This window comes from Empidonax traillii, unplaced genomic scaffold (genome assembly GCF_003031625.1).
Source record: "Empidonax traillii isolate 1590-97213 ecotype Southwest subspecies unplaced genomic scaffold, ASM303162v1 scaffold1:size7828297, whole genome shotgun sequence".
Classification (NCBI taxonomy): domain Eukaryota; kingdom Metazoa; phylum Chordata; class Aves; order Passeriformes; family Tyrannidae; genus Empidonax; species Empidonax traillii.
The window spans coordinates 1,371,506-1,387,757 of NW_020955194.1; the positions used below are offsets into that span (position 1 = coordinate 1,371,506).

Consider the following 16,252-nt stretch of genomic DNA (forward strand, 5'->3'; position numbering starts at 1 on the left):
AAAAAAAAAAAAAAGTTGCCCAAAGAAAGACTTAAAATTTCTAACTACCTTACAAAGAAATGACCAGCTAAGCTAGTACTTTTTCCAAGGGAAATTCTGAAGGGGGAAAAATGGATGAAACCAACTCATCAGCCCAGAAACAGAGAAATACAAAAGAGGTGGTCTTCAAGTCAGTAGTCTGTATAATGTTGCCAGTTTTGTCAGATATATACAAAACATGGAATTATTTTTTTTTTGAAGTACAGCTGGATGAGCTTTATTTGTTTTGAGTTCTGGAGTAGGAGGCAGTGCTCTCTCCTGTCCAGTTGGTTGACACTCCGCACTTGGAAGGTTGCATAGACACAGCTTTCAGCCAGCAGCCTTACGGGATAGCTACAAAAATCAGTGGTGCAGAACTGGGTCACTTCCTGAATATCAGAAAAGTTTTCATTTAATGTCCATGAAAAAATGTCAAGATGAGGAGGATGGCAATGGAGGAGCCTGAAAGAGAAAACATTAAATTACCTTTTCTACAAGGGTGAAAAACTCCGTGTTTAACCAAGACCTGCACAAACTGCAACCATGAGAGTTCAGAGTCACACACACTACTCTTTTTACACTTCAAGACTCTTTCAAGTAGATACTGGCATTTTTTTCCAACTTACTCAAAGACAACATGTATTTTGTGAATACTTTGCATCAGGATTTTGGCTACACTGCAGACTGGAGTGTGCTGTGGGGATATCTGTGTTAATACGACGTGAGCTGCCAAAACACGTCCCATTGTGGCAGCAAAGAGCTCCACGTGGGCTCAGTATAAATGTAACTTTATATACTCTAAAACAGGGATTCTCAACCTGTTTACAAGTGGGAAGGGGATGGTCCATTTGTGGCTCTCCAAACGCCTTAATTTTGTTCCCCTCTTTCACCTACACAAAACCATACACCCCTCAGGTGAGGGTATCGGTGGAAAGGGTCTCAGATTCTCTGACATGGGGACAAAGTGCCTCAAGAGTGAAGCCAAGTGTCTTCTTCCTGCCTTCTTTCAGGAGTCAAGGTCTAGAAGGTACCTTTCTACTCCCCAGTATTGCACTTGATGCCATCAGTCTCTCTGGCCTATTGTACCTTTGCTCTCTGAAATTATCCTCATCCTGTGACTTCCCACAAACCTTAACTCTCCTCCTACATCTCAGAGATGTCACTTTTTAGGCTATGACTCTTCCCAATGGAGACTGTATTCCCTTTAAAAGAAATGAATGAGCACACCAATTTCACATGAGAACAATCACTGCTGTCCTCCGGGGCCGCAGCCTCAGGCTCTGGTGGGGGAAGGAGCTACTCACAGGTTGAGAACCCTTGTTCTAGGGACAATATCACTGCTGTTACCTACACAGTGTTATAAACACAGACAACAAAATGCTCCTCCCTCCCCCTCTCTTCTCCCCCACACAAACATTATTCCCCATTTCCACTCAGCTGGATGAAGTATCTGAGAACAGGTGTTTATTTATATGCTTTTCTATAACAGATCATCACTTTGAAATTGCAGTATTCCACAAACTATAACGACAGTGACCTCCTAGAAGTATGAACTGAAGTTCAACCATCTCAGGCTCTGTAGGACTAATGAAGAGAATTAAATTCAGAGGACATGGTCCCACACTCTCACCAGCCTCTACTGCTGAACCTTGAGGCCTTAACTCAAAAGGTCACAACTCAGCATGCTAACAGTACATGAAATAACTAAACACACATTTTCTGCAGCACCTGGAAATGAACCAAAAGGTACAGCCCCTTACTGGGCTGTCGTAATAAATTCAACATGAAATTCTTGTAACACTTAGTCCAGTGTTTGTCTCCTCTGACAGAAAGGCAAGGCTTATAAATACATCCAGCATCGCTTTCATCGTGGTTACAAAAAAGCCATCTTTGCCTGAAACAATGAAACCTGGGTGAAATGTTAGGACAGTTGTGTTGACACAGTTCAAAGCAGGAGGCTGCCATATATAGCACAAAGCTATAATGGCAAAGAGGCTTTTTGCTTTAAATTGAAATGCAAAGGAGGCCCCAAGCCAAAAAGACAGAACTGTTTGAGAGCATCCACTTGCTAAGCAGAAGGACAGTGCTGATTTGGGAGTAGGGATGGGTGGGGAAGGGGAAGGAAGGGGTCTGAGTGCATAGGATGCTCTGCTGCTATACTGACTTCATACCACAACCAATGTATTAGAGATGCTCTTGAACCTGGTGCTAGTTTCTCCAAGCTTCACTGTCCTGATTCTTCCCATCTCCATCTGATCCAGTTATGGTCTTCAGGTGATCTCTATTGGATTTTTAAAGCCACAACTTTATGAATTGTAACATCATACTTTTCCTGAAAACTCAGTGGTTACGTTCTGCTGTAAGTTACTGAAGTATTTCACACAATTCTGACTCTTCAGCGTTTTGTTCTGTAAATATCACACACAACCCATACCTCCATTTGCATCAGAAAGTCCACGGTACTCGTACAGTGGAGCACCAAGACAGTCTACAACTGCTTTACAAATAATGTATTTATGCACCCACTTATTAATTTGACTTACTAATGTAAATTGATCATAGACTTGCATCAAGTCCTCCATTTTGTACTGTTCTAGCACCACAAAGTTTTCCAGGTTCGTGCTTATCTTTCGTGCACAGTCTTGGCAATGTACAACGTAGGTCTTTCGAGAATTGCTCTCACTAGTGACAAAAAGCAGATCAAAGACTTCCACCTACGAGAAGGGAAACATGAAGTAGAGTGTTACAATTTCTTTAATTTTTTTTTTAAGTTAAACCATGAAAAACTGTATTTTCTTCAAGATTTACAACCTTAGCCAGTGCGTGCAAAGAGAAAAATGAGAATTGTTCAGGGAAAAAATCTATTCTCTCAAGGCTCAGGCAGAGGGGTGAAATATTGTAAAACCACTAATATTGCACTTAGGATGTCTGCATGAACAGTGCTACGGGAAAGCTTTGGGTCAATATCGACAAAGCAGGATTCATATGCTGAATAGGGCTTACTCACTAAGGTGGGGATTTATAACAATTACACCTAATTTTCCTTTTTAAAATTTGCCTGCAAAAGAAGGTTGTGATTTATTTTCTTACTACTGAGTCACGTGCTCATCCTGCCCAAGAGGCTCAGTCAGAAGATAACCAGAAACTGATTTTCAGGGGGTAGGAAGATTTTATTTTCTTTTAAGCTTGGAAATTATTATTCCATAGTTTAAAGCAACTAGTAACAGAAGGTAGAATAAAAAATTTCAGCAAAAAGATATGTCCTGTGAAAAAAATACACTAATAATTCTCTCTCTTCTGGGGGTGTTGCTTACTTCTGAAATGAAGACAGATACACCTTTAAAATGAAGCCCAGAAGATCAAATTACATGCAGGAAGGGATATAATAACTGAGAATTGGAAATCGACCTAGTGAAGAACAATGCTGTGGAAGTACTGTGGGAGAGACTGCAGCCTCTGTCCAGAAAAACTTCTGGATAAGCTCTTTGAAGACAGTGCTGCATCATATAAATGTGCTCAGAGCACAGAGAAGATGCTGCAACTTAAAAGCAAAATTTAAACAGCAACAACAACAAGAAGAGACAGGGCAAAATTTAAATCAATACTGCACAAGCCCAAGACATATTTTTACTGACCTCACAAATGCTACAGTAATGAGCTGGCTCGTCCTTTGCTCGCCCATGCCAGACTATCTCCTTTCCTGCAGCAATCAGAGCTTCCCGCAGCGTCTGACACCGTTTGAGAGTTCTTAACAGGCAGTACCTGCAACCAAAACCAGTTGTGTGTTCAGTTCAACATCCAACCTTACAGCAAGACTCAGACAGGCTTAAATTTCTTTCCCTGGGAAAAGGGAAATTTCTTCTTACTCCGGGATTTCAAAAGCAGTTGCCTAGTCAGACTCACTGGACTCAAGACTTAGGGAGAAGTCACAGCACGTGCTTATGGACCTCTGTGTAGTTTTGTTCCACGTCAGTACGGCCCCTTGCCCTGCTGTACCTTTTTCTTTTTTGTACCCTTTTTTTTTTGGGACTGAAACGCATGAATGCCCTTTTAAGCACAATAAAACAATTTGTTTCCAAAAGAACTGATGTATTTTATTTTGAACTGTAAATCTGTCAGCACAAAGCTTGAACTGCCAAGTTCAACACAACTGTTTACGTTTTGTGTGACGGCAGCCTGATCCACAGAACTGTTTTAACATCCTAAAAACCCTGTTACTTCCTCAGCACTACTAATTTCAACGATCCCAAGTCTGAAACCCCAAGTTCTGCCAGGAATCATTTTACAAACAATAGAAACAGACTCTATCAACATGTATCTTGTTCCATGCAGAAGGAAAATGAACAGGCAGGTTGGTATTTAATAAGTAAGTCCTTCAATTAAAAAAAAAAATTACAGAAAAAATTAGTCTAACACTTATTTTTTATGAATGAAGAAAAGAACCACTCAAATGTCAAATTAAAATCCATAATTCCCTGTCATACTTTTAGAAAAGCTAAAAAAAAAATATAAATAATGATTTTATGGACACAATTCTCTGCAGTTCTCTTCTGTACAAGAAAATGTAACTTGCTCTCTAGCACTTTATGGGCTACAGACATTCTCAAAAAAAAAAAAAAAGCTGGCAAAATAGGTCACCAGATTTGTAAATTACAATGTTATTTACAATAATTTTAGCTCTCAGCTATCCTATTTATTTGAGCTGCAGTCTTTGCAGCCTTTAATTTTCTCCTCCACAGGGTGGTTACGTTACATGCTCATTAGAAGTAGAAGGAAGATTGAAAAAAATTAAAGGGAAAAACAAACATTGGACAGAAAACAAAGTGCTCAAGAGTTCTATCAAATGTTTTCAACTCGATCCTCCCATTTTAAAGCCTTAAACATGTAATAGGTACATTGTGTATTTTTTTTAAAGTTTCTTTCATGTGTTTCCAAATAGTTGGAAACAGAATCTTGGGTTTACTTTTGAGATACTCTCCTCTTGTTTTACACTCATATTGTTCATCCTCACTAAAAAACAAATCTATGGCTTCATCAACACCCTCATTGTAAGGGCAACCCAAAACTGAAAAGTGTGTTTCTCTTGTTAAACATCTGATTTTTGTATACCAAATGTCAAGGAACTTATACAGCTCATTAAGCTGTGACTCCTTCAACACTTCTGAAGTTTGATGTGAGTGGGACTTACGATGTCAAGGCCAACAACGTGTGGTGGATGATGTATTGATTCACCGAGTGTTGGGTTATCGTGCCCCTGACAAGCTCAGTAACTCTGGAAAACCATTCCTTTGTGCAATACAGTCCTATGTCAAATAAACTTAAAAAGCCACCATTCTTCTTGCCTGCTGTTATCTGGGATGCCAAAGAGCAACTGGAAGCACACCTGCAGACTTGCCACCATTGTTCTCCACTCCTGACTTCCAAGAACTTTCAAAAGTGTTATTTTGGAAGAGCTTTCTGGTGTTACCGATGTGAAAAGAGAAGTGCCCAAAATGTAACCACTTACAGCATCACTGCAATGTCTGCCACATTTGCAACCAAAGCAGAAAACAATAGCTAGAAGGTGAGATTCCTCTCCTTGGATAAAATTCAGGTCCTAGTAATGGCACTTAAAAATATAAATGTTAACTATTTCATACTGTCAAGTATGGGAGAAAGCATACAAACTGTGCCTTTGAAAATGCACTATTCCTGAAGTTTGGGAAGCCTAAAGAAAGCCAAAAAGGTGCCTAGCAGAGTCACAATGTGCAAGTTATATGGGGTCAGCTTTTAGTACTGCAGACCTGCTTTTATTCTTGTTCAGTGAAGTTAAAAGAAAATCTACACCCTCTCTCTCAAATTCTTTAGAGGTGTGGCATGAAGATATGAGTAAATCATGGCCAGTAAAATTCAAATATTTAACAGAAGATTTAAAAATGGACATCATGCTGACTTATTCTAGAAGGACAGTGAGAAAAGTGTTTGAATATTCAGATATGAGGTAAAACTTCTCAAAGTGTGATCATTCCAATGGCAATCCAGAACTGACCTCTTTGTACCCTTCAGTAATAAATTTTGCCTGATACTTAAATGTATTTTATCTGGCTTCATGATTCTTTGCAAAATAATTTCTCCCGTGTCATGTTCTTTTATGCTTCTGAAACTATTTTTGTAAAAGAACTTAGTATTTCAGTGACTTTGGAATTAATTTTTTAAGCCTTTATTACTGTGTTCGCACTACCTCTAAAATTCTTCTCTTCCTCAGATACATTTGTAAAAGTCCTTCTGGTTTCCATCTAAGAAGAGGTTTGCAGTTAATTTTTCTTTTCTTGAGGGATGTCCTCCCTCAGCCAAGCTTTAAATTGTTTTGTCTGCTGTGTTCCTGCTCACGATTCTACTGTTAAAAGCTAATCTTTCAAAAACATCTCATGAGAAGGTTTCAGGTTTTGCTCTTTGCCTTTTATCTATCAAGACAGCACTGAATTGCACATTAACTAAAAATATAACAAGGCTTCAGATTTCTTCCAAAAGCAAAGTTTCCTTCTATTACTTTTTCCCTTCTGCTATCCTGTCTCTTTTCATTGCTAATCTGGCTCCCTATATTTAGATGTATGCTCAAATTCTACTTTATTGCCTCTGCAGTGGTTACTCTCACATAACCCACTAAGATATATTAGTATTTATATTTCAAATTGAATTAAATGCTACTTTTTACCGCTTTCCAAGAGTTATTCTTTTGTACTACTCTGATACCCAAGAAGCCCCAGAGACAGAAGTCAAAGCTACCTAAACACTTCACGTATCTTCGATGTGCAATTTTAGATACACCTGTGCTTGGCAAAAAGATGACAGCTGTGTCACTTATCTTTATTTTCTGATGACAAATTAAGTCAGCTATCTAAGAAGAAATTCAATCAGCTCTATCAAAAATCATTATTTTTCAGGTGTTTCTATGCCCAGGCATAAACACACTCACATATATAAAACACATAAATGTCTATACTTTGTACATAAGAAAATCCAGGTGCAGTGGGCAACAGCCACTTCCCAGCTGGTGCTGTTTTCCTGCAGACAAACAGTCCGTGGGAAAATTAGGGAACTTTTCTCATATCTTAAGAAAGATTTCTGCATTTCCAGTATGACTACAAAGCCAAGGCCGGACACCAGACTGTGGTGACACCCATTTCTGGTAAAAGCTATGCCATAACTACAGGAGTAACCACCACGAAGAGTTATCTCAGATTTCTGCTACTGGATGCTACAAACCAGAGCTGATCATCCCATCTTCTTCCCCTCCACGCACACAGCGCATGGAACTTGGGATCTGTCTGCCAACTAACCTGGAAGGAGGGTTTGATCCCAGCAAACTGGAAACGGATGGGTTCAGGGGACTGGTTAAGTGAATGCATGCACGACCAAGGTTTCTATCTGCTCCTCAGCACCTCTGTTTATTTGTAATGTACAACCAAAGTTTAGGTCTCTTGCTAGAAAAAGCTGAGCTGCTGTCAGCCAGCAAGACAACGGGAAACTACCATTTTGTCCTCTGTGTTTCTTCACAACGTTTTAAAAGATTCTCTGGGAGAAGGATGCTGTGCTCAGTCATGTTTTTCTCCTTTTATGTCTAAATTGTGGCAAAAAACCTCCAAACCTGTGCAAATGCAAAATAGAGGTGGCAAAAATATCAAAATCGTGTTTTGCCAAAAACATCCCAGAACTGCTTTGAGTTTTACAGTAGATGCCTGCTGGGCTTGGGAAGATATATATATATATAAAGATAAAAGTGAAGTAAAGCTTGTGGGTCTGTTTTTTTTTTTTTTTTTATTTTAAATGGACTTTTTGGCTTCCTCCCTCCCACACCCTGTTTCTTTTCCCCCACTTTCTCATTTCCAACTATTCAGTTTTTATTCTCCCTTTTATGACAGCTGGCATTTGGAATATGAGCACTAATTGCATAATTGAAGGGGCAGGACTGTCAGGCCTTCAGCAAATATTTTCTTTACCCTAGATATCAGTTACTAGATTTTAAGCAATTATTCACACATAAATGCTATCCCATAATCAAGTTTTGCAGCCACTACAATCCTCCCTGTCTTACTTCCAACATTCTTGGCCCTTATAAATTTAACATTTCACCAATTCCACCATTCTGCAACAGATGTTCAAGCCTAAATTAAATTCCTACTGTAAAAAGGTGTCTCACTCAGATGTCACCAGTAAATCCTACTGGGGGAAAAAAATAGAAATTCTTTTTCTTTGCCCTTTTATTTGCAAGTCAATTCACCTGTTTTTTTAAGGATCCATTTCGAGGCACATAATAAAAGGATTCAACGCTTGTGGATCCAGGATGTTGATAAGACTAAGAAATGCTCAGAAGTGCTTTGGTACTTGGGGAAACTAGAGAATGCTGCTAGCAGAGGATTCTCATGATGAGTAATTTCCTTTGGAATTCATCCCCCCACTTTCCTTAAGACAAACCTATAGGTTATATGCTGAAATGCTCATTCATTCCTCAGCCTGCTGCAATATGATTTATATTTTCTTGAAGTTGGACTCTTCAAAGAAAAATCACTGAAGATGCTTAAAGCCTGGAATATTCCTGCATTTTGGAATATGTGTATGAGAAATGTCACTAAACTCAATTATCATTTTGCACATCAATCAAATCATTGTTCAGAAGAAAGAGCAAAGGGAAGGAGGTTTTCAAATTCCTACTTGCCTCTATTTAAAAGATTTATTCTGGATCTCCAAGTGACAGAGTGAGAGCACTAACCAGAAGTTCTAGAAATGTAAAATTAAGTTTAACTTTGCCGTAAAAATGAATATATATTCTAATATTTGGGTTGATGACCTAATTTTTTAATTTCTGATCGTATGTACTCTGAGCAGCTGTTGTGATCCAAGTCAACTGTTTCTGTAAATTGCTGACTTAAGGCTATGGCACATTTAACTAAAACATTCCTGAGATGATTCTAAAGTTATGCCACAATAACATCACACAAAACATAACAAAATTAAGGACATCCATAAATGGTGTGTTTGAAAAACAGGACCCAAAATAATTTTAGTTTGGTTCTCAGGAACGGGGAGGTCTTACAAAGAATTACTCACAAGTCAACTACTGGCTTATGTATGAAAAGCATACGAGAGATGTTCAAATAAGTGGAACTTACTTTATCATTTCAAAAAGCTTTGGATCTGAGACCTTGATATTTCGAGCCATATTCCATGAAAGATGGACCATGGGTACTATGGACTTCACGCTCTGCAGCTTATTCCACTCGTACCGTTCCACTGCCAACTTGTATTGACAGGCTGCACAAAACAAAAATTATAGTAGCAGTTAATCAAGAAACAATTATCAACCAAGATCATTTGGTTTTAATACAAAATTATATCTTTCATAGCTCAACTCCATTTGCAATGACCCACTCGTTGCAACTACATTTCAATTCTATAAAATGTCTTTTTAAAAAGTGTATTTATAATGTTAAAAGAACAAATACCACAGCAGCAACAAATACCTGGGAAAACAAGTTACTGACAAGTGTTCCATTTCTAAGGTGAACAGAGTGCAGTATTTCAAAAAGAGTTAATTACTAAACTTTCAAATGTTCCATAACAGGAAAAAAAAAAAATCTAGATTTGAAATGTCTGCATCTCCCTCTGTTCATTCTTTATCATAATTTTACACTGCTATGGTATATAATCTCTCCTTGAGAGATTTGTTGCAGTGAGTCAGACTTTTCATTAAGCAGCCTACTCACCCCACCCTTCTTTTAAAAATGTTTTACAAAATTTACTGTGACTGAACATGTGAGCTCTGTATCAGTCAATCATACAATCCCAGAGATATACTGTTATTGCACCATATAAAGGCACACTTTAAACTACCTAAAAAACCCAGAAGTTTTTTTGAAGTACATTCTCTTCAGATGCTTGATAGAATCTCATTTTAACCGAAATTTCTTTCCACGCTCAAATCTAAAAACCTTTCAAGATACAGTTCAAAACTAAAGACTTCTAGAACAGGAGGTCTGAAAAATCTAATGTTCTTTCATAACAAAATTTCACAAGTTCTTGTATTTCCTGATGTTTTCACCAAAGAGCTATCAAGTACCCCCACCAAAGTTAGAGGACTAGTCCTTAAACTCTTATACAAGCTATAGAGCAGTTTGCTGGGAGAACAAATTTCGGGAGAAAAAAGTTAAGAAATGGCCTAACAAAACAATGTATCAATTAATATAAACAACTTATTCTCACAGGCCCATTAAAAGCTTGAGTGCCAAGGCTACATTCTTCCTGCTTTTCCCCTTCTTCTTAGAATGGAATTATTTACAGCCTTCAACACATCATGTTTTAAAAATTCAGCACATTAATTATTTTTTAATCTACTAAAGCATGGTAAATTAGCAAGAAATTGTAGGTTCTGTGACACAAGCACTATAATGTCACCTAATTAAGCAGTTCAAGCCCAGGCACCGCTCAAACATACCTGTAAGAGGGCCAACGTTCCACGCGATGTTGTTGCACCAACCGATAGCCTGAACCCAGTGAACAGTGCCAGCATTGATCCACACCAAATCCCCTGGTCTCTGAATAAATCTATAAACTGGGACATTGGCTTCATACAAATCTTCCAAGTTTGGCCACCAAGATCCCATTAGGAAATTCATGTTGTTCCTGAAACAACAGGAAAGGAAAGTCTTCAGCATTTACCAACAGACACGGTAATGGCAGATACTTCAGTGTAATTACCTGTAAAAACTCATCAGCACCATAAATGCTTTCTGCAGCTAATCAGTGACCCAGGAAGATTAGTCAAAAGGAAAAGTTTCACGTATAAAATTCCTGACCATAATTCCACATTTCACATCCTGCAACAACGGAACACCTAACCATCCAACTGCCCGAGTGAAGTCAGATTATGGCTTCAGGTTATGATCTATTTTCCTTTAAGGTTCCCAGTACTTCACTAATGCCGAGGCAGAGAAACCCTTGATCAGATCTAGTGTGACACTGGTGCTGGATGCTGCTTTTTTAACCAGTGCTTGATTTTCCATACAGACCATACCAGCTCCTAAGGACGCTCAGATTTGAAACATGTACTCGCACTGTCTGTGTGTGAATGTGAAGCTTGTCCACACAACAAGCAACCTCTTGGCAAAATTTCAACTGTGATCCACAGGCCTATGCTATGTTCAGCCAAAGAAAGTCAGCTCTCCTGGGAATCATGGAAAAACACCTCCATATGGACTTCCCAAGCAGGGACTCTTCCATTAAGGTAACGCAAAATAAAGTCATTTTACTGTGCACCATGAGAGATTACTTGCAATGCACAGTTTGCAAAGACAATTCAGTGCCTCTCACCAGGCAGTGCAGACCTTTTGTGAGGTTACCAAGATCTCAGTTTCTCTGTCACCCTCAGAAAGACAGTGTCATGAGTGTAAAAGGCATTTTGTGTCAGAGACACTGTAACTGCATCAGTGGAATTACAGTTTTGAGATGGCCAATCCTTGGAAAGCTGGATGAAATAAAAGCAGTTGTCAGCAGATAGGCAGAAAATACAGAGTACAACAGAGACACTGAGATGTATTTGCAGAGCTCTGGAAAAGTTCTAAAGTCAAGAGCTTAATCCAGGTTTAACTGGGCAAGACAAGAAAAAAAAAACCATCTCTCTCACGAAATCAACTTTAGAGGCTACTGCTTGAATACCAGCACGATTAAGGGACACCACTGCTGCTCCTCCACCTTTATTTTTTGTGGGTGCATGTGCAAACATGCACTGTTTTCTTTGTTTTTCAAGCAACCAGCCTGCACAGGGCACAACACAGAAACCCTCATCTTAAGAGCTGGCTGAGCAGCCCCCCCACTGCTCAGGGTACCTCAGATTTTCCAGTGAATTACAATAGCAATAGCAGAGGTCAACTTGAACATGCAGGACAGAGTGCCTGGATAAACAGCAGGGCTATGATGGATTTTCTGATGTGGAAAAATTACCACTACGAAAACTGGAATGATGCCATATAGTACACATTGGTAGCAGGCAGCTGCTAAACTTCTGAGCCCCCTTCATGCAGTATAAATGTGAATCTTGAATCTGGATGAGCATTTGCTACTACCAATCGCTCACCTCTTGTATTTCCTTCATTTATTTTGAAAAAAAAAACAAAGCAACAACAAGTAATGGACTCCAATGTTAATTTTTGAGAGCAAAGCTACCAGCGGCAATCCAAGTTTCTGTACATTGTAAAAACGTCACATTTGGTATAAACTCTAGATTTTGCATTTTGACTTTAAAATACTTTTCTGACTACATGGAAAACCCATAAACTAACATCCCCACACAACCCCCCACCCTCGGTAATTCCCCCCCTCAGGTCTCAGAAAGGCACAGAGAACTTGATAAAAATACAGACAAAAACAGCACAGCCAGCTTACTTTTCACAGAAGTCATTCATGACACCCCAATAGCTCTCAGGGACAACAAACCATTCACAGTCTCCTGGACCAATATTTATATTTACTGAACAGAAGTTGTTGTTTTCTTGATGACCTGATAGAGAAAAATAAGCACACTTTATATAAGACTCTTCTATCAAAATAATGCCATGAAAATGCAAAGATACAATTACTAAAAAAACTTACACCACAGTTTTCGTATTTGTATTTTTTATATGACACATAACGCTGTTTAGGTGCCTCACACAATTAAGCTACCAGTGACAAGAGAATTCTCCTTTTTTAGTTTGTGGAAAATGAAAAGTTGGAACTATCAATCTTGTGAATCTGACCAATATTTCAGCAGTTCTCTCCCTGTAGAAATAAATGCTTCAAAAGCTCAGATTTTCTGTTTCATGATATCTCTTGACAGTCCCAGTCAGGTGCAAAACTTCATGACTTCAGGCACCAAACAGACAAGTACTAAGAAAACCCTTCCGAAAGAGCTTTCAAAATCAATGTAGAAATGCCAGTATTTTATCTTCCTTTGACAGCTGGAAAACTGAGCCATAATCCCTAATGGAATTTTCTGAAGTTGTACTTCAGAAAAAAACAGATCTTGAAATTTAGTCCAGATTCCTCCAGTCTCAGTCCAGTCCCCTAACACAGCACTATTCATCATGGAGGGTTCAGTCCTATTCTCAAACAATAAAGGATCTAAACCAATAAAAAATAAACTGATTTTTATGATTGCACAAGACCTACTTGGGAAGCCTATAAATACTTTCAAGGTATGTAAAATCCAAATACTATCCAGGTACGTAAACCTATCCTATTTTTCTCCTTCAAGAATCCAACACTGCCTGTAAGAGTCAGTATGACAATTATCCACCACTGCAGAAATCCAGAAATTTCCACCATAAGACAACTCAGTACTTTGTACACATAGAGTTCAGTTAAACAAGTAATAAAAGAAATACTCAATAGGTACAATTTTATTATGTTCAGGCATGCTGTGAGATACAGAAAATCTGCAGGGCAGTTAAATCAATACCTCAGCAGTAGAACCTGATTTTTTCATGCAGAAATTATACTCACCTGGTGTCCTGCTTCCTGGAACCTTCATGTACAGCTGCACTGTGTTCATGCCCAGGATGGTATGACCAACATGGCTTAGAAGATTTCCTGCTGATACCACACGTACAAAAGCAGGAAGTTTTGTCAGTTCATGGAGTTGCAACTTCCACCTGCAGCAAAATAGCAAATTGACAAACTTGTGAATCCCTAAAACTCTAAGAAGAGTTTGGGGGAATATAAACATTTTTGAAAAATTGTTGGCACAGGTATCTGTGTTACTCTTTCCATTTGAAATACTTGCAAATACGACCACAGATCTGACGGGCAAGTTGAGGGGAAAGAGAGTTCTGCAGCAAAAGCTGAGATTACAGATCAGAAGATCTGGCATCTACTGGGATCCTACAAGAACTATTTAAATTATCAAAATCCAATTCCCTAAGAGCCACAGCTTAGTTTTGCTTAGGTTAATGTGAAGTCTCTCTCCCAAAAGTTTATTCCAAGTGATAGTTTATTAGCAACCGTTTTGATCCTACGGATGGAATTTCCTTCAGAATAAAATAGTGTTGATATTTGACATTTTATAACCACTTCTAATCACATATGTGGATACACACACTGATCTTTCAGTGATTATACCACAAAAGTCCTCATCATCTCAAGCAGTCCTTACTTCCTTGACACCCTAAACTTTTCTTCTGCTCTAATGACTGAGACAGATCACACGTTTTGCCCTGCAGCTGGCAGAATTGACAGTCTAGACAGGTCAGACCTTTTATGGAAATATGTACTAACTGGAGACTGAACCAAAGAAATAATTATTACTGGACAATAAAACCATTTTTTTTCAGAGTATTTCTGGTATTTTCTGATGTTTTTCTAAGCTACCTTCATCTACTCACAGATGGATAAGTCTAAAGAATAATCATTTATTCCCTATTTTTTGAGGCTCTGGGAGAGGTATCACAGCTTACCCGGAGGCAAGCACTGGTCTGGTCTTTATTACATATTCTGATTTTGCTCCTGGATAAAGAAGCAAGAGTTATGAGAAAGTGGAAACAGAAAAGATGACAGTATGAATGAAAGGAAAAAAATCCCACCTTGAATAATAAAAATTCAGACGAACAAAAAAAGAAACAAACCTTAATCTTACAATTTCTATGCAAAGACTATAAACTTGGTGTTGTCAGAAGTAATTAAAGTTGTAAGCAAACAGTTTAAACCCTCATAATGAATCAAAGGGAACCGATTAGAAGGAGGACTAGAAAGAACAGTTTTTGATGGATGTTTAAATTCATTTCTGGGAAAACAAAAATCCTGGAAAGAAAAGTTTGAAAAGATATTTTAGTGTAAGAAAAGGACTCATAACAACAGTTTCAAGACCCATTTCATGGTGGAAAGGGAGTGTGCAACTGGAATTGGGTTTATCAACAGACTGACTGATGTCTGCGAAGAATATCCTGGATTTCCAGGGGTATTACACCGTACAACACGACTGTGAGCAGCAGAAACTGTAATCAACTTACTTCTTGTCATCTGACAGGTCAATGTTGGTCCCAAACTTGATTGTTTTAAAAGGTCCTCTTCTCCTCCTCCCAGAGCTACAAGTGTAAAAAATACAAACAGGCAAATGTGAAAAATGGAAATGTAAAATACCACATAGAACCAACTACAGAATTAACACAGTTGTACCACACTTACTTATCAGAAGATGTGGATTCATTATCTGAGTGGTCCTTGTGGTGACTCTTCTTCTCATTTTCCTCCTACAAAATGCAATTTTAAAATGTTTATATATATATATATATATATATATATATATACACACACACATAAAAGAACATATGTAAAATATATAGGTATAAAGTGATAATGAGGTCATGGATAAAAGTACATTTGTTTCAATATGCTGAAACAATCTTTGAAATATCTGTATCTGAGGTTTTGTGTCGATATTTCTGTCAAGAAAATGATAAAAAAGTTAGAAAAACAATTCTTCATGATTGCAGATTCATTGAAACTCAGGCCAGGACAACAGAAAATGCCTACACTGTAAACATTTCGGGCCTGCATCAGAGGTGCAAATGAGTCTGTTGTTCTGCTTCCTTATGCAAGTGAATCCTCAAGGAATACTGTTGATTTTTTCAGACTAGAACATCCACCTTCCTTCAAAGTCAGGCAGGTATCCCTATATGAAACCGGGATGACTAACATTTATAAAACCAATTTTATAAAATCCATTACATAAAATCTCTTGAATTTTTCATGGCCATATGCTATTTTAGCACTGCAGTGGCTGGGACCATGACTAGTGGAAAAAAATCCATCCAATATTAAATGATGCAATTTGATCTTTTTAGCAGAGCACACTCAAACTCCTATTCTAAAGGCTTCTATTTTGGCAAGTATATGGACAGAGAAGGAAAAAGAAAGAGACCAAAAGGAGGAATGAACTGTCTGGAGTCAATCCAAAGATCTCTGGCTTTGAATGGGATTGTTGTTAAACCTCAAAGTGCCCTGTGTACCTGAGAAAGTCTTATTCATCCTTTGAACGAAGGACAAAGAGAAACAAAAAGGAACCTTGTGATGATGGATTTATCAAATACTGCAAGACATGTTAGGAAAGCAATGTAATAGTTGTTAGAGGAATAAAGAAAAAAAGATCACTTAAGGCAAGCCAAGAGGATTGTGGCTGTAGAAGAAATAAAGCTTTCATCTGAACACTGAAAAGTCACCTAAGGAC

At 38.2% G+C, this 16,252-nt stretch overlaps 1 protein-coding gene across 19 annotated transcripts in view; it reads right to left on the reverse strand.

The window, feature by feature from the left end:
- Positions 1-185: 185 nt before the first annotated feature.
- Positions 186-16,252, reverse strand: part of KDM6A (lysine demethylase 6A) — a 148,397-nt gene continuing 132,330 nt past the window's right edge. For 11 of the 19 annotated variants that reach the window (XR_003570818.1, XR_003570914.1, XR_003570881.1 and 8 more), the window contains 9 exons: positions 15,211-15,275; positions 15,036-15,110; positions 13,534-13,682; positions 12,436-12,550; positions 10,490-10,677; positions 9,168-9,309; positions 3,654-3,780; positions 2,221-2,732; positions 186-480 (listed from right to left, as the gene is read on the reverse strand). Coding sequence is in view for 8 of the 19 variants with exons in the window: in XM_027880448.1 (XP_027736249.1) it covers positions 2,243-2,299; positions 2,562-2,732; positions 3,654-3,780; positions 9,168-9,309; positions 10,490-10,677; positions 12,436-12,550; positions 13,534-13,682; positions 15,036-15,110; positions 15,211-15,275 (1,089 nt within the window). In the remaining 11 variants the exon portion in view is untranslated. The remainder of the gene's footprint in view (positions 481-2,220; positions 2,733-3,653; positions 3,781-9,167; positions 9,310-10,489; positions 10,678-12,435; positions 12,551-13,533; positions 13,683-15,035; positions 15,111-15,210; positions 15,276-16,252) is intronic. The other 8 variants (XM_027880362.1, XM_027881139.1, XM_027880839.1 and 5 more) reach the window with 2 other exon arrangements.